Consider the following 18830-nt stretch of genomic DNA (forward strand, 5'->3'; position numbering starts at 1 on the left):
AGCAATACCAGGCCTGGGCAGGGTGAACAATTAGAGATGCCCTAACTGCCAGGTGACTGCAAAATGCACAGCCTAAGGGATGCAGGTGAAGGGATGTCTAGTGTCAGAATTAAAACTTCCTACACAGCAGCGTGGGGGCCAGCCCCAGGCACACAGAGAGGCCGCTGGTAGTCTCTTCACCTCTCTGTTCCCCCACCTTCCTCTTCCCCTTTCTCCTTGCTGGGAGCCCACTGAGGTTCTTTCATTCAGAAGTTTCCAGGAGGTTAAACTGCTAAACCTGATCCCCATTGCTTTAGCAAGTCCAGCCATAAAGGGTGAGGGAACCATTAGTAAATAATTAAAAAATTAGAACTATAGAAGTAAGCAGGGGCCAGGCACAGTGGCTCAGACCTGTAACTCCAGCACTTTGGGGGGTTGAGGCAGGTGGATCACTTGAGGCTAGGATCTCAAGACCAGCCTGACCAACATGGCGAAACCCAGTCTCTACTAAAAATACACATTTGCAGGATGTGGTGGCACATGCTTGTAATCCCAGATATTTAGGACGCTGAGACACAAGAATCACTTGAACCCAGGAGACGGAGATTGCAGAGAGCCGAGATCGTGTCACTGCACTCCAGCCTGGATGACAGAGCAAGATTCTGTCTCAAAAAAAAAAAGAAAAAAAAAAAAAAAAAAGAACTAAAAAGACCTGGGAAACTCTTGCCCCTTGCTCAGTAATAAGCCCTGAACTGAGGGTATCAGCAGGTCATTTGTCATTTCCGCAGTGAAAATATGGGCTTAAGCCAACCCTGCGTACTATCACCTTTCATGAAGGCTGCAGGGGAGACGATGGTCTTCTGCCACTCACAAATGCAGCTTCTTTTTCCAGCTGTGCAAGAGGGTGCTATACATCTTTTTAAAAATTCATTTTTTTTTTGGTTGATTCTCTAATAGGCTCAGTAAATTCTACCACACTCCCACTTGTCCCTGGGCCTCCCCTCCCAGTTCCACCCTGCAGCCACCCTGCTGCTAAGTTGTCCACTTCCGACAAAAATGGCAGCTTCACCAGAAAAGTCTGCGAGGTAAAGGTTTGCTGATACATTCACCCTCAGACATTAAAGGTGCCGAGCGTAGCTGACACTTGGTATCCCTCCTCCTGTTTTCTCTTAGACTTTGTCTTGACAAGGCCTGTGACAAGTAAATCTTCACAGGTCTCTCTCAGAGGGGGAAATTCTTCCTAAAGGACATTCTTCCCCCTCCCTGGGTTTTCATTGATTCCACCAAGTCTTTCTAATAGGATAAAACCATTGTGGCAAAGCCGGTACGCGAATGTTCATAGCAGCGCTATCTGTGGAAGCCAAAAGCTATATACACACAAATCTCCTTCAACAGGTGAGTGGGTAAGCACATATGCATCTCTACAAGGAATACTACACGGCAGTGGAAAGGAATTAATTAATATATTGCATATATTAATATATGCAATAAAAGATGAATCTCAAAAGGCATTATACTGACAGAAGCCAGCCTCAAAGGGTTACTTACTGTATGATTCCATCTGACATTCTTGAAAAGACAAAATTACAGTGATAAGAGAATAAATCAGTGGTTTCTCAGGATTACATACAGGAGGTCAGAATGTCACTATAAAAGGATAACATGGGGGAATACTATGTTATTATTAGTCTGTATTCTAATTGTGAAGGTGATCCATCTCCATGTATGTGTTAAAACTCATATAGCTATATTCTAAAAGGTGCACTGTTATGGTTTGAATGTGCCCCCCACCAAAACTTACACCCCAATACAGCAGTGTTGGAAGGGAGAACCTTAAAGTAGTGATCAGGTAATGAATGGATTAGTCCTGTTATCTCAGGACTGGGGTAATTATTGTGGGAGGCGTTTCCCAGTAAAAGGATAGTTCAGCCATCTTATCTTCCCTACAACCCTTGTCACCCTCTGTATCCCACTATGGGATAGCACAGAAAGAAGGGCCTGGCCAGATGCCGGCACCTTGATATTGGACTCCCAGCCTCAAGAACCGTGAGTATTTCTTTCCTCTATAAATTACCCAGCCTGTGGTATTCTGTTATAGCAACACCAAACAAAGACATAAAATTGATACAGAGAAGTGGGCTGTTGCTATAACAAATAACTGAAAATGTGAAAGCAGCTTTGGAATTGGGTAATAGGTAGAGGCCAGAAAAATTTGGAGAAGCAAGCTAGAAAAAGCCTAGATTGCCTAGAGCATTATCTGGTTGACTCTGGTGGGAGCTCAGAAGAGAATAGTTATAGGAAAAGTCAGAGCCTTCTTAGAGACTGCTGAAGTGGTTGGTAGAAATACAAATGGTAAAGCCAATTCTGAAGAGGTCTCAGATGGAAATGAGAATCAAGGTATTAGAAACTGGAATAAAAACCATCCTTGTTTTAAAGTGGCAAGAACTTTGCTGAACTATGTCCATGTCCTAGGGCTCTAATGAAAGAGAATTTAAGAGCAATGAACTGGGATATCTGGTGAAAAAAAATTCTAAGCAAAATATTGAAGGAGTTGTATGGTTACTTCTAATTGCATATAGGAAGATGCAAGAGGAGAGAAGTGATATAAATATGGAGTTTATTAAAAGGAAAGTAGAGTAGAAAAATCTGAAAAAGTCACAGCTTGGCCCTGTAAAGAGTGAAAAGACACCTTTTGGAAAGCAAACCAAAGGCAGAGCCAAGTGACCATTTGCTAAAAGGATTATAGTATGGATAGAAGGGAGCCAGTGTTCTTCACCAAGACGATGGGAGAAAAACTCCAAAGGCATTTCAGAGACCTTCTAACCAAGCTAGGACCTTGAGGGCCAGGTTTCTGGACAAGCAACAGCGGTACCTCAGCATTCACTGCTCAGGGCCACTCAGGATCCTGCTCCCAGAATTCTGGTGCAGGATTTTTTGGCCACCCCAGCTGTGACTCAAGCAGGCCTTGCTGCTCTGGAAGGTACAAGCCATAAAACACACGGTGCTCATTCTGCAGGTGTGGAATATTTAAGAGCTGTGGAGCCGTGGTGACCTCAACCTAGAGCTAAAAGAAGGTTGTGGACAGCCTCAGGTCCCAGGAAGAGACTGGTCATGGGGTGAAGCCACTGTGGAGAGTCCCCAGTAGGGCAATGCCTAGTGGAGCCATGGGAGCGAGGCAGCCCTCAAGACCCTAAAACTGTAGAGCTACCAGTGTGCAATCCAGCCCAGGAAAGCTGTAGGCAAAAGCTCCAACCTAGGAGAGCTGAAGTGTGGGCTGAGCCCAGCAAAGCCATAGGGATGGGACTGCCTGAGGCCTTGTGGGCCCAACCCCACGGTGCCCAGGATGTGGGACATGGAGTCAAAAGAGACTATTCTAGAGTCTTAAGACTTAATATTGTTTTTTTCTCTCTCGGGGTTTGGACTTGGAACTAGTTACCCTTTTCTTCTTGCCTATTTCTGCCTTTTGGAATGTGAACATCTATGCCAGTTCCAACAATGTATTTTGGAAGTAGGTAACTTGTTTGATTTCAGACTCACAGCTAAAGGGAAATTTGCCTCAGGATGAATCGTGCCTTGAGTCTTACCTATACCTGATTCTGATGAGACTCTGGATTTGGGACTTTGAGTTTGTACTGGAATTCATCAAGACCTTGGGGCTATTGGGATGGAATGGATATATCTTGCACATGAGGAGGACATGAATTTTGGGGACCGGGGGCAGAATGCTATGGTTTTAATATGTCCCCCAAAGTTCATGCGTTAGAAACATAATCCCCAAAGCAACAGTGTTGAAAGGAGGTAAATTGGATGAATGCCATTATCTCAGGAGTGGATTACTTACTGCAGGAATAGGTTCCTAATAGAGCATAAGTTTCACCCCCTTCTTCTCTCTTCCCCTACAACCCCCTTGCCCTCTACCATGGATGGCACAGCAAAGAGGTCCTCACAAGATGCCAGGACCTTGATACCTTGATATTGAACTTCCCAGTCTCCAAAACTGTGAGAAATCGATTTCTTTTTTAAATTACCCAGTCTGTGGTATTCAGTTACAGCAACACAAAATGGACTAAGGCAATAATTTTAAAACAATAAAAGTAAATGTAAAAACAAAGGCAACTACTCAGCATGTACCATCCAGGTTAGTTATCCCCTAGCCCCACTGAACAACTCCTCTCCCCATGGCTCCCTAGGGTCCTGCTTTCCCTGAATACCCTAAGCCGGCCTCACGGTAACCCCTCTTGTTACTCATTCTACCTCCCATCCCCAGTCTGCTTCATCCTATTTCACAAGGTAATCAGTTTTAGAACAGTAACCAGGATAGGACTTAGTGTCATTGTTTTGTCATGGAAATGTCCATTTTTAAAAATTCTATATTATTAAGGGCCTTTATTTTGTTGAAATCAATAGTTAGAAAAAACCCAACTTGTAATATAATTTCTCAGATTTCACAGTCTGAATGTTTTCCAGACCCAGATTAACATTTTGTTATTTTGTTTGGTATCTCAGAGGAGTTTACTCATTGGGCAATATGCAGTACTACAATATAACAAAACAAAACAAACCTGGCATGAGCGCTGGTGGTCTGTTGACTTGTTTAACCCATTTATGCCAGAGGTTGCAAATTTTTTTGTGTGAAAAATCAGACCTTGGCGATGACCTTGAGAAGAAGGATATAAATAGCTCGCACAAGCTTAGCGTTCCAATAATGGAACACTAGGCATAAATTAGTTAAGGAAAGGATTACATTTGAATGAATGACCTCAAGGATCTTTCTGGATGTCTCCTTGGCTAGAACTAACAAAGGATGAGAAAGAACTGCCAGATGAGAAAGAACAAGTGAGGGATTCCTGGACATCAAATGCCACAAAATGCCAAGCAGAGGGTGACAGGCACTGGGTCCCTGCCAGTGAATAGCAACAAAGTACCCACATTGTGTGGGTACTGGTATGATCATAAGAACATGTGGGAATGGCCTTATCAATAAAATAATGTTATAATGGGGAACACTGTGCCAGCGTGAGAATTCCATTTTTGCTGAATTCAGTGTTTTCCAGTACAATGTTAATGACTAAAAAGGACAGGAAATAGATGACCTTAATCCTTAGAAACCAACAGAAAATTGCTTCAAATCAAATGGTAAAATGAGCTCACAAAAATATTTGAAAATAAAAGCAGGATTCTTAGGATTATGCTTCAGAAAAGTTGTGCCCATTTCCCACCAGGGTTATAGGAGTTTCCTGGGTGTTCATCAACAAATGATATTTCATTAAAAGACAATCATTGTCAATGTGACCTGAGAAATATGTCTTGTTGTTTTCTTATGTATTTCTTTTGTTCTTAGTTGGTTTAATGTCTTTCATTTTTCTACTGAATTCAAAATATATTTAGGATAATATCATTTTTTACCTTTCTTTTTGTAAATAATCTCCCAGTTTGTCATTTGCATTTAGTTATAATTTGTGATTTTCATTTTATAAATAAGATCTTTTAAAATTTTATGCAGTAAAATAGTTAAATCTCTTCCTCTGGAACCTTTTTCACTGGTTTTATTATCAAAATAAACGTTACCAACCAGAGACTAATTAGTCTTCATTTCTCTTTTTCTCCCTGCAGTTTGATATGTTCCATTAAATGCTTTAAGCTCTCCAGGGCTTACTGTGGTATATGGTCAAAGTATGTTTTTGTTTACTTCCATTTAACAACACCTCTCCAATCAGTAGCCAACCCGTCCCCACTAATGTTAACTGTACAGTGAGTTGTTCTATACACTGAGGTCTCTTTCAGAGCTCCTCTGCACCAATCATCTGTCTGCTGAGGAAAGGGCCAGACCACATTGTTGTAATTCTCAGAGTTTGCACATTTTACTATCTAGTAGGAGAAGCTGCTCTTCATAATTATACTGCTTTCTACAAATTTATCCCCAGTTTATCAGGGAAAGTGTTTCTCCACTTGTATTTCAGGAAGGGACTCTGGATCTTTCTAAAGCCCTAACCATCACTATAGATGGTCCCGCAGGCTTACGCCCAGCGTGAGCGTGTATGGAGAGTACAAGGAAGGTCCATGGGGGGGCGCTGGTGAGGTACCTGTGCTCTAAGGCCTGGTGACCCAAATAGAGAAACTCCAGACCTAAGACTGGGCCTGTCCTGGGTCAGCATGGGCCCCATTGTTTCAAAGCAGCACCTCTGGGGGTGGGCACCAAGGACCAATACTGCCCTACAAGGTGGTGATCAGGGAGGGACGCAACAGCAGGAATGAGAGCACCAGGTGTGGTCACCATCACATAAGACAAGTGGGACCTACCCCCAGGATTCCTTATCTCAGCTCAAGAGTCCAACTTCAATATGCAGTGGAACACGTGTACCTCGTGTCTTCCTGACATGTGAACTATTTTCTTAGAGTAAAACTTCATAATTTATATTCCCTCAAGGAAATATGATTTTAAAAAATAATTTTGGCTGGGTGTGATGGCTCATGCCTGTAATCCCAATGCTTTGGGAGGCCGAGGTGGGTGGATCACCCGAGGTCAGGAGTTCAAGACCAGCCTAGCCAACATGGTGAAACCCCGTTTCTATGAAAAACACAAAAATTAGCCAGGCTGCTTATAATCCCAGCTACTAGGGGGCTAAGGCAGGAGGATCTCTTGAACCTGGGAGGCAGAGGCTGCAGTGAGCTGAGATCGTGCCACTGCACTTCAGCCTGGGCAAGAAAGTGAGACTCCGTCTCAAATAATAATAATAATAATAATGATAATAATAATAATTATTATTATTATTATTTTTAAATTTAGTAAAACCTTTCTGGTTTTACTAGAAAAGACCAAAGCATGAACACAAGTAGGCACCTACAGGCCTTCACAAGCAGGCACACCTGCACGCATCCACCCCACAGGTTGCATAAAGGATTTTCTCCTGTAGTGCACACTGCAGCCATGGTTCCAGCCACCACGATGGGTGTCCACATGATGTGGCTCTTATTCAGAGGGAAAATTTTAGATTTTCACAATGTATTAATTCCCTATGGCTACTGTAAGAAAGTACCACAAACTAGGTGGCTTAAAATAACAGAAACGTATTCTCTCACAGTTTGAAAGACTAGAAGTCTGATATTAAGGTGTCACCAGGGCCATGCTTTCCCTGAAGGCTCTACCGGAAGTCTGTCTTTGCTTCATCCTCAATTGGCAGCCAGCAATCCGTAGCGTTCCCTGGCTTGTAGATGCATCGTTCTGACCTCTGCCTGTCCTCACGTGGCTGTCTTCCTTGCATGTTCACATCGTCTTCCCTCTGTATCTCTTTTCCTCTTATAAGTTATACATATGTTATATGTTAAACATATCTAAACATATCCATAACACAGTCAACCAACCTTGTTCACCAAAGTCATTGCATAAACCAGTAGCTCTGTATCAACTCCATCTTTTTCCTCCAGGATTTCCATGATATTTGACCAAGGTTTGACCCCTATGAGTAAAGCAAAAATCATTAGAAACAGCAATCCATCAACATTCTTTATCTAACTCACATCACAGTTTATTATCCAAGGATGTATCCAGTGATGGCAGCTTCTTTCAGTCGTCAAATTTCAATGTGTGACATTATCCTTAGGGTGGATTTGAGTATGCTTCTAATTGAGAATATTTCTTAGTAGGGAACCCTATCTCACATCACCCTTGGCCTTTTGACAAGAGCACTGTATACCCTTCAGTGTCTGGATGCCTACCTACTTAAAAATTTCTTCGTATTAAATATGTAATTTCTAAAAATCCAATCACTGCAACTCTGTAGGCCATACATTTCCCCCAGGGCAGAAAACTCTTGGTAAGTATTCTCTGAATATCCTTCAGCACAGAAGAAAAGGGGATGTGGAAGATCTTAACATCCCTCTAGCAGTGACTCCAAGAAATAAGTGACATGCCCGTCTAGCAAATATCTCAAGAACAGAAGCATATTATATCTACTCCATCAGGGCACAAATACTGTTTAAGTATCAGCTAGGTACAAGGTCTATTGGGCAGTTGCCCTCAATAGATTTATAATCGAATGGAGCAGCTAGGCATAAGCCCAAGAACAGACACCACCAGCACAGAGCAATGGCTGAGAAGTGTCCAAGCATGCAACTAAGCCTGTCACTGTGCAAGTGAGGTCTCTTGCAGCAGGGATAATTGCAGAGGACTTGGCACAAGAGGTGGCTTCTGCCTGGGCTCTGCAGGAGAAGGCTTATGGGTGGTTATTTCCAGGCTTTAGGAGGGACAGGAGATATTCCACATTCACATTCAGGACCACTAAGCCAAGGGCGAGACCAAAAAGGGGCACACAACACCTTGATATGGTTTTCTAGGCCCAAGATGAATATTTGAAGTGAAGTGAAATGAGAATTGCCTTGCCCTTGGCTTGGTGGTTTGCAACATGAAGCTCTTTCCTGCTTTCTCTATACAGATCTCAAAGGGATATTGCTTATTTTTGCTTGAGAGAAGTAAACTTGGAAATAACCTAAATGCAGTGGTTTCCAAATGCTGGTCCTTGGATGGGCTATGTCAGAGCTGATTTTGGCCTTGAGAACAAAAGTTTCCCAGGGACCATGATAGGATCTGTCTTATTGATCTCCATGCTCTTAGGACAGTGCCTGGCATATAGTACATGCTCAGTAAAATGTCTGCTGAATAATGAATGGAGATCTCTGAGAAGGCATGAAGTGGGTTAAGCTGAAGCAATTTTAAAAGAACCAGGAAGCAGATGCACACAGCAAGGAAAGCAGAGAAGACGGGATTTAAGGGGATTTGTTTAAGAAGATTAAACAAAGAATAGGTACCTACTTACTACAAGATGTAAAAGACACAAATTTAGCTCAATGTGGAGATCTTCTGGCTTTCCTAAGTGAACAGAAAGCCTTTTGCTTTGGCTAGTTGCCCAGCCAGTCAGAACTGGGCAATCTTCTATGACCCTTGCTAACTGAGCACTAAGATATGTTCTTTCACCTCTTTCACCTGCTAACTACTGAATTATCTCCTTGCTGATATTGATTATCAAACTACTTTGAAGTCCACACCACAGTGTAGTTGTTCTTCCAACTCCCACAAAGTAACCATCTCAGCCCTCAAGACAGTCAATCAATCTCATCAGCAGGCCTTGGGTCTCACTGTCCAGTTTAAGAGATCTGGATGCCGCCATTTGTGTTTATAACAGGGGCAGCTTCTAACATTCACATTTTGTATAAAACCGTGGCATAAAACACATGTTCTAGTGAGTTGCCCATGCATGATTCAAAGGAAGAACGTGCAGGGGAGAAAGTATCGAAACTAAGACTTTCTAGTGGTGCTAATGGACCCAGAACTCCTTTTGGTTGCTTACTCTGGAGCCAAAGATGCAAAACAGGTCCTGGGGGAGCAAAGGCCAAGGAACAACGGCAGGCAGCCCAGAGAGAGAGGGAGAGGTAGCCAGACTACATCTGTACTCCCCTTAAACAGACACATGCACTTGTGTGCATCTACTCCTTTATAATAAGAACACTCAAACAACTGGCTTAATTTAACTGAAAAATGTGTTTTTCAGCTGTGTTATCTGGGTCTCTTATTACCATTTAAGGATTTTAAGTCTGGAAATGTGCATCTATTTGTACACTCTTAGGATGGATGTTCATTCTTTTTATTGTTTTGGGGCAGAAAATCGGAAATATTTACCAGAATGAAGGTGAAAGGGAAGAAACATTTGGTTCAACAAAAATAGCCTTGGCAGACCTCAGGCTAGGCCTGTGTTCAACACCAGCACTTGCACGTTTCCTAGGAGCTCCTGTCAGAATTATGGGGTCCACTCACTCCCCTCATTGCCTTTGCTAACTCCCTACAATGTGTGTGTGTATGTGTGCATGTGTGTGTGTGTGTGTGCATGTGTGTTTTGTGGAGGACAGGGTTCCTGTACTGGAATAATAAACCATATAATGCTAGCCCTTCACATAACAGAGAAGGAAACTGGACCCCAAAGGAGTGGAATGGAGGGGCTCAGGAAGCTCATCTAGAGTTCCTAAGGTCTCTGGGGTGACTGTACTTACCTTATAGGATTACTGAGAATTGTCATTGAGATAAAGCACTTTGTCTTTTTTCCTTAATGCTGCTGGAGTACATTAGAAGACAATACTTAATCACTGTCATCTGTCTCTCTCCAACTCCACTGCCCCCCACCCCCACCCCAAATACTGGTTCTGTGACAGCCTTTTTTCCTGATGACTGCAAGCACACAATAGATACTCAAATATGTGCCAAAAAAATGGGTCTTACATGAAAAATGTTTAGAGTTGTGTCTGTTACATGACAGATACCCAAATATCAGTAGCTGTAATTGTAATGGGTGGTGGTTGGTGGAGACACCCAGTTTACCCCCGGGCGGACCAGCTGCACTAACTCCCCGGCCAGTCCTCTCTTAACCCAGATAAATAAATACACATAGAATCAATTGCTCAATACTTCTCCCCTCTTACTTTCCTAAATCTCTACATTAAATCCAAAGGAAAATAAGATATTTAGCTCAGTGCCTCGGACATGGGTTGGTCTAACACTCAAACAGAAGCTCCTCACAGCACATTCCATGTCCTTCCACATACTACATAAACACACTCAAAGTAGATGCTTCTGCTATAAGTAACGGTGGAAAGAGAGCTTGAGTTCTGTCAACCTGTAGCTTCCACTACACTTTACACGATCTTCACAGATTAATATACTCTTAAGCAGAAAGCAGAGATGGGATCGCTTGAAAGGATGAATTTTTTCTCTGCTAATCATGTGTGATACATATGTTTAAGAATTATCAAACGAAAAATTGAACTACTTCAAGAGCTATGCTGAGCCAAGTTAGTGAGACTCAAGATTTAGGACAAATTTCAACATGCGTTATCCTCTCTGGTCACTCGCCTCACCCTCTGTGAGACAGGCAAACCTGTTCACTTAGAAGGAAGGACTCCGCATCCAGACAGCAGAGGGGTGTCAATCAATTTCCTGTCAACCACCACAGGGAAGACCTCAAGGAACGGGAGTCTCTGATATGGCAAAATGACAAAGCAAGGCTCTCTAAGGGCTCCCATGAGCCTTTCTCTCTTGCTGCCAGGCCCTGGCCATGAGAAAGGGAAAGTGACTTAAAGATGCAAGCAAAGAGAAGAAGATCCAGTGGTCTGATATTAATACCATACCATGCCCCACAGATGAACTTGAGTCTACCTTTTTATCTTAGGCCCTGAGCAAAAGTGTAATTGCCTGGGTCCAATGGAGCATTTTAAATTTTCCTTCTTCATAAACACTGATCACTCCTTATGATGGACTTTAACCCCTATGGTTTTTAGCCCTGCTAACTGGCCCACTCTTGGCCACAGACCAAATTGCCCACACTGCAGAATGAAGCCTTCTGGTTAGCCCACGTGCAGCAAGCATGATGTTTATATTTATAATGCAACCAAAGGAATTTGTTCTGGACAACTTCATTTGCTTTAGGTAGTAATGATTTCTGGGGACTGGTAGTTTGTTGGTTTTCTTGCTGATTCCTTAAATCTGACAGTTTTCATTATCCAAAAGAAACTATTCAAAAAGACAACTGCTTATATGTCCATTCGTCCCTGCTAAGGAATGAGTCTAAAGCCACTTTGAGAAGTAAAATTTATGATTTGTGAACTTGTGCACAAATGGATATGCTCAGTTTACCCTAACTCACCTCTGGCACCTGTCTGCTCTCTCACCCAGTTGAGAGGGAGCTGGAGAGCTGCTTCTAAACCCGCTAGGTGGAAACGCACCTGGAAGTCATGTTGCTCTCTGCAGAACACCACGGCACATTTATACGTTTAATGCCATCATAGGATTCAGAACAATTTTACTAGCAGTAAAATAGGATGATGTTATATGTATGCATTATAAAATCACAGCCAAGACCACACATGTCCATAAAGAAACATGCTATTGAGCCACACATGATAAGCTATTTCTGAGTTTTTCCATTAGTGCCATTCCTTGTTTTTTTTTTTTTCAGCTGCTAGTGCTCAGTGGCAGACAGATAACAGCAGTTGCCAAAGGTTTAAGAAATTATTATTATTATTTTTTGGGGAAGGAGTCTCTCTCTTTACCTAGGCTGGAGTGCAGTGGCGTGATCTCAGCTCACTGCAAGCTCGGCCTTCCGGGTGCACGCCATTCTCCTGCCTCAGCCTCCCGAGTAGCTGGGACTACAGTCGCCCGCCACCACGCCCGGCTAATTTTTTGTATTTTTAGTAGAGACGAGGTTTCACCATGGTCTCGATCTCCTGACCTCATGATCCGCCCACCTCGGCCTCCCAAAGTGCTGGGATTACAGGCATGAGCCACCACGCCCGGCAAGAAATTTTATAGACAAAATCCATAAAGCTGGCCGGGCGTAGTGGCTCATGCCTGTAATCCCAACACTTTGGGAGGCCAAGGCGGGCGCATCACAAGGTCAGGAGATCAAGACCATCCTAGTTAACACGCTGAAACTCTGTCTCTACTAAAAATATAAAAAATTAGCCGGGCATGGTAGTGGGCACCTGTAGTCCCAGCTACTCAGGTGGCTGAGGCAGGAGAATGGCGTGAACCCGGGAGGTGGAGCTTGCAGTGAGCCGAGATCGCGCCACTGCACTCCAGCCTGGGCAACAGAGAGAGACTCTGTCTCAAAACAAAAAACAAAACAAAACAAAACAACAACAACCCATAAAGCTAAGAAGACAATTCATCAGCTTTTTTAAAAATTATTTTTACTAATCAGGAAAAGATGGCCATTGTTTTATCTCGATGGAGAGACTTGGTCTGGCAGATGAGAATCTCTGGACGGGGCTATGGATGGAGTCTTGGATATGGTATACAAAGGCCTGGGCTCATTTCAGGATCACTCACTTATCCATCACAACATTCCCTTTATGGGATACGAAGTTCAAGGAAGGGAACTCTGAGCTGCCAGCTCAGCAAAGCCAAAGGAGAACCCGGCTCATGAGAAGTTGGCCCTCTAACTCACACCCATAGCAAGGGCCCTGGGGTTACCTGAAGCTTAGGACAGGAAGATGAAGAGTTTAGTTGTCCTAAAGCAACCGCCAGAGTTAAGGGATGAAATACAAATCCTCCAAGGATGAAGGAGAGGCGCTGCTGCCTAGCAGCTGCCAAAACACACACTGCTGGCCTTAAACCTAATTGACTAGCCTTGGAAAAGCTAGACCTGGTTTCTGTGCCATCGGCATTCCTTATCAAGGATTCTAGACTGGCCCCATGATCTACTCTTGGCCATAAGGGTCTTTCTACCTAGCAGCAGAGGACAACATGCTGTGGCAGAAGAAACTTGCCTCAGCCTGGGAAAGACCTTCCAGACTCACAGCCCCTGACCATGTACTAGAGTTTGTCTCCCTCACATACGCGCAACAAAGAGCCCTCAAGTTGCCTCCTGGCCTGCCATCAGCCATGCCTAGTGCCGACATCTGCCTGCGTGTTCATGGGTATAGGAGCCCCCGTTAAAGGTCCTGGATGTTTTTCATTAACTTTCATTTAAACTTCTAAAATAACTCAAGCTACTTTCTTTCACATTTGGATTCAGCATTCAAAGGTGGGTCTGAGTAATGCCAAATCACAGACACAACTGGTTCGAATCAAAAGTACAATGTAGGCCGCCCGTTTCTTCCTGACACATCCTGGCTGCTTTATGCATAAGTGTGCATGCACACACACGCAACTATAAGGAAATACACCAACAGGTTAACAGTGATTATCTTTGTCGAGATTAGAGGTGAATTTGTTTTGTCTTCTTTAACCTTTTCCCAAGTTTTTATAACAGTAGTATTACAATTACAATCATAAAAAGAAAAAGGATTGTCAAGTTTTTGTTCTTGAGTCTTTGTGGGGATGATAATAATACCTGGGTCTTACTGGGGAAGAAAACAAACAACAAAAGACAAAAGGATAAAAATCATTTTAATTGGGAAGCATTTTAATTCCAGGCTTCCCAATATCACAGGGTCCACAGCATGTTACACAGTAAACCAGAGCAGAAGCTCATTCTTCGTCACATGTTTGCAGCATGCCTGCTGGCTCTGGGCCAGTTAGGGTGCTGGGATACCACGCTGGGAGACAGAGACCCCATCCTTGAGCAGGCAACCTCAACTTGGAGAGACAGGGATGGGCAACGCCACCACAGCAGAGAACAGGTGCATACATGGGCTTTAAAAGCACATGCCCAAGGCAAGGGGGTGGGGGTACAGCCGGGGTGAGAGAAGGCGGTGGCAGGTGGGCAGGAGTTGAAGGGTGAAGGGTCCCCTTAGCCAGGGGACTGACTTTATGCTACAGGCACTGGGAAGCCACTGGCAGGTTTTGGATGTGACCGAACTGTTTTGGAGGGTGGCCAGGAGCATCGGTTCAACATAGTGAGGGCCTGAGTAAGGCAAGGCAGGGGATGGAAGAGAGGAAGGGAGGTTCTTGTTTGTTTTGTTTTTAATTTTACTTTAAGTTCTAGGGTACATGTGCACAACGTGCAGGTTTGTTACATATGTATACATGTGCCATGTTGGTGTGCTGCACCCATTAAGTCGTCATTTACATTAGCTATCTCCTAATGCTATCCCTCCCTGTTCCCCCCACCCCATGACAGGCACCGGTGTGTGATGTTCCCCTTCCTGTGTCCAAGTGTTCTCACTGTTCAATTCCCACCTGTGAGTGAGAACATGTGGTGTTTGGTTTTTTGTCCTTGTGATAGTTTGCTAAGAATGATGCACATGTATGTTTACTAGGGAGAAGGTTCTAGAAACATCTGGGGGTCTTAAGCAATGAAGCATAGAGGGGAGGGGAGGAAGGAGCCAGGGCGACCTTGAACAAGACAGGAAGAACAGGAGGAGGAGCTGGACTTCCGTGTTTCGGTGGCAGGAGCTGGGTAGAGGCAAAGACAAGCTCAGCATCTGACCTCTCCCAGGTAAGCCCATGAGCACTTTTCTTTCATTATCAAACCCCGTTCTGGCCCTAAGCTTTGTGTGCTTACTATCCTAAACAATGTTTCTTGCAGTAGGAAGTCCACATCTCAGGAATTCTGTTAATTCTTAAATCTGTCTCAAACACGTACAACGCGGAAACCTCCCTACATTAGACACCATCACCTTCATGACATAAGGGGGCAGGGACTACTCACCTCTTTTCGTGTCAACAGCAGTGACAGCCTGAATCAGGAGAGGCGCGTTGGACTCCGAGTACTCTACAAAGACGAGCAGCAGCTTCAGCGCTGTCTTCACCACCAGGCGGAACTGGCAGAAGAGATAAAACCATCACATCGCTGCAACGAGGCCCTGTGCACCTGAGAGCATCTTCCTAACCGCAGCTGGCACCCGGCATTTCCTAGATGAGATACTCTCAGCGATTAAACGGATTGCTTCACAGATCCTCACAGCCCCTCATTAGAGGCCTCAGAAGGCAGGTGTTAGTACTATCCCCATGGTGCAGATCAGGAAACTGAGGTACAAAGTTCCCTGTATGCAGTCACGCAGTAAAAAAACAGAACCAGGACGTGAACCCGGGACGCATGGCTCCAGAACTCACACCTGGCAACTCTCAAAACACAAGCATTTGCTGAATCAATTATATCTTCATTTTACCCCAACTATAACATCGTAAGGTAGGCATAAGCACAGTTCTTATTTTTCCAGTTGAAGAAGCAGAAATAGCAGGTTAAACAATTCATCCAAAGTCACGACAGCCAGCTTAGGTGGAAGGGAACCGGAACCAAGTCCCCCATTCTTAAAGCCAAGCAGAGAAGGCCGCCTGGAGCCGGAGAACCCCTGCTCCCTGGATCCAGGGCTCAGCATTTGCCAGGAGCCGCATGAAGCCCAGAGGCCTTCCCTCACACAGGCAGAAGCCCCTCCCTCAGTATGCGCCCTCAGGGAGGTCACAGGTTATTCACCTACAGAAAACCCCAAACCTCCCAACTGAAGCGGCCACAGATTCCTAATTCCAGCTTTACCAGCCCCGGGGCTGCAGCAGCCTTGGGGTTTCTGGGTCAGCCTCCGGGGCCCCTTAGGTGCTGGTGCGGGGACTTGCCCACAGTCTTGCCCTTGACTCCACTTCCTTCCAAAAGCCTCCTCCTAAAGGAACTTGCACACCAACTCCCTCCTCCAAATGGGTTCAAACTGTGCAGCTGAGAAACAGCAAGGTTGCCTTGAGCTGTACATTCCACCCCAAGCTGCTGGCTTGCCAGTGGCCCCATCCCGCTATGGGCAAAATGCACTTTCAAGGGTAGAGGGAGCTTATTTGCACTGTGGCTGCAGGACCTGGAACTGCACTTGGTGCAGAGAGAGCTGGAAGGTGTTTGCTGACTGAATAAATCAGTCAGTGACCAGATCAATCAATCCATGACCTCTCGCCCACCCCTTGAGCCTGTATCACTGGTTGTGGCAAATCAGCTCCAGCTTCTTCCTGCGTTCTGTAGCCCAAGGAAGATTCTGTGCCTCTTGGACGCATCTGCCCACATCACAGTGTTAGGGGACATGGGTAGAATTTATAGGTAAATTTGGGGGAGCCCAAAGAGGGAACTGTGTTGTGCAGTCCACAGAGAATAGCTTAAAAACACCACTCACCCCAAGTCATTCATCCACATTCATGCAACCCCTTTACCCCCTTGCTTCCCTCTCCTCTGCTGTCATACCTACCAAGCACACCATTTGTCTTTCCCTCAGTTCCACATCTCTCTCCAGCCAGTGCCCAGGTGCACAGCTCCCCTTTATAAGGAAACGTCTTCAAAGAGGTGCTACAGCCCCTGGCTCCACCTCCTAACTTCCTTCTGACTCTTCAGCTCAATTTGATAGGACTTCCATCACCTCCTTGATAGATTACTTGTCAAGGTCACCAGTGGCCTCCACGGTATCAAATTCAGTGGTTACTTCTCTGCCCATTTTTAGTCAACTCTCAGCACCATGTGACAACTAACTGGTCTCTCCAGAAACAACTTCCTCTCCCTCTGGGCAAGCAAAGTCTCCTGAGTGGCTCCTTTTTCATTGGTTCCTTTTGGGTGCTCAGTCTCTCAGTGTGGGAAGACCTCTGAGTTCACTCTTCTTTACTCTCCTTCTCTTTCCACACTCTCTCTAGGTGAGTTCATCCAGTGCCCTGGTTTGAAAGTCCATCTAAGATCAGATGCTAAATATCGCATTCCAGCCCTGAAACTCCTGAGCACACATCATATAATCTCCTGACATCTCCACTCAGATGCTAACAGATTCACTGTGGCCAAAACAGAACTCTCAGTTTTCATTCATGCTTACCCCCTTCCACCTACCACTCCTAGCCTGCGTCCTCCAAAGCCCCCACCTCAGGACAAGGCCCCACCACCCTGAGCACAGGGAGGGGTTCACCTGCACTTCCCTCACCCCATCTCCACAGCAAATCCACCCTCAGTACTGCAAGAGCTCCCTTCAAATTCTATCCCAAACTTGCCCCTTTACATTCTCTCTGTCCATCACCCTGGACCACTACAATAGCCTAAGTGCTCTGGCCTTGTCCTTCTGAAGTCCATTGTCCAAACTGCAGCCAGAGTGACCACTGCACCCTCCTTCTCTCAAGCCTCCATCACTCCCCATCATGCCCAGGGTGCTGCCTGTCCCGGCAGGCTTTCTGTGCTGGCCTCCGCCAAGCCCTCTGATCTCCTTTCTTGACACCCCCTCTTGGGCCCAGTGCGCTTCACATGCTAAGCTCTATAGTTGTGTGAGTGTTTTTCACACGGCAGAGTTCATCCATGATTCAGGGTCTTCTCATTGGTTATTCCTTCTGCCTGAAAGCCACCTGGAACCAGTCATCACAGGACTGACCTCATCCTTCAGGTCAGAGAAATTCTCATATAGAAAATGCCTTCCTGACTCCTTTACCTAAAGGAGCCCCTTGGTCACATCACATCACCCTGTTTCATTTTTATTTATTTATTCTGAGATGGAGTCTCGCTCTGTTGCCCAGGCTAGAGTGAAGTGGTGCAATCTTGGCTCACTGCAACCTCCACCTCCCAGGTTCAAGTGATTCTCCTGCCTCAGCCTCCTGAGTAGCTGGGACTACAGGTTCACACCACCGTGGCTGGCTGATTTTTGTATTTTAAGTAGAGAAGGTGTTTCACCATGTTGGCCAGCCTGGTCCTGAACTCCTGACTTCAGGTGATCTGCCTGCCTCGGCCTCTCAAAGTGCTGGGATTAGAGGCATGAGCCATCGTGCCCAGCCACCTCGTTTCATTCTTTTGAGACAGGGTCTCATTCTGTCAGCCAGGCTGGAATGTGGTCGTGCAAGCACAGCTCACTGCAGCCTCAAACTCCTGGGCTGAAGTCATCCTCCCACCTCAGCCTCTCGAGTAACTGGGACTATAGGTGCGTGACACCACACCTGGCTAATTTTCTTTAACATTTTGTGTAAAGATAGTGTCTCTCTATGTTGCCCAGGCTGGTCTTAAACTCCCACCTCGGCCTCCCAAAGTGCTAGGATTTCAGGCATGAGCCACTACACTCGGTCTTTTTTATCCACATCCTTTAGCATGACCTGAAATTGCTGAAGACACTTGTTCACCTATTATGCCTCTGTTACCCCTAAGAACGTAAGCTTCACAGCAGCAGACAGGCTTTACCCGCCCCATGAGGTGGTGTTCAGTCAGCATATGTGTGAAGGGTAGGCCAGCCTGTCCCCCAGTCCATCCCCCTATGCTGTGTGAAGTGAGCCCTCCCAGCCCCCAGCCTCCCCTTCTCACCTTGTAGTAGCCCCCAGCAAAGCCAAGCCCCCCGACCCCAACCGTTGCACTGAGGGCAAGCCATGCCCTGGGCTGTTATTCTCAAGGTCACCTCCTCCCCACACAGGGAGCTGAGTACTTTAGAGTGCTGGGAACTCT

The 18830-nt window shown here is 45.2% G+C and overlaps 1 protein-coding gene across 8 annotated transcripts in view; it reads right to left on the minus strand.

Annotated features, from left to right (window-relative positions):
• LOC105499060 (formin homology 2 domain containing 3) overlaps positions 1–18830 on the minus strand; it is a 497377-nt gene that overhangs the window by 180964 nt on the left and 297583 nt on the right. For 5 of the 8 annotated variants that reach the window (XM_071085772.1, XM_011771492.3, XM_011771490.3 and 2 more), the window contains exons 7-9: positions 15117–15228; positions 7342–7436; positions 1528–1548 (exon numbers count right to left, since the gene is read on the minus strand). In XM_071085772.1, the coding sequence (XP_070941873.1) occupies positions 1528–1548; positions 7342–7436; positions 15117–15228 (228 nt within the window). The remainder of the gene's footprint in view (positions 1–1527; positions 1549–7341; positions 7437–15116; positions 15229–18830) is intronic. The other 3 variants (XM_011771498.3, XM_011771497.3, XM_011771479.3) reach the window with 1 other exon arrangement.

The sequence above is a fragment of the Macaca nemestrina genome, chromosome 19, assembly GCF_043159975.1.
Source record: "Macaca nemestrina isolate mMacNem1 chromosome 19, mMacNem.hap1, whole genome shotgun sequence".
NCBI lineage: Eukaryota > Metazoa > Chordata > Mammalia > Primates > Cercopithecidae > Macaca > Macaca nemestrina.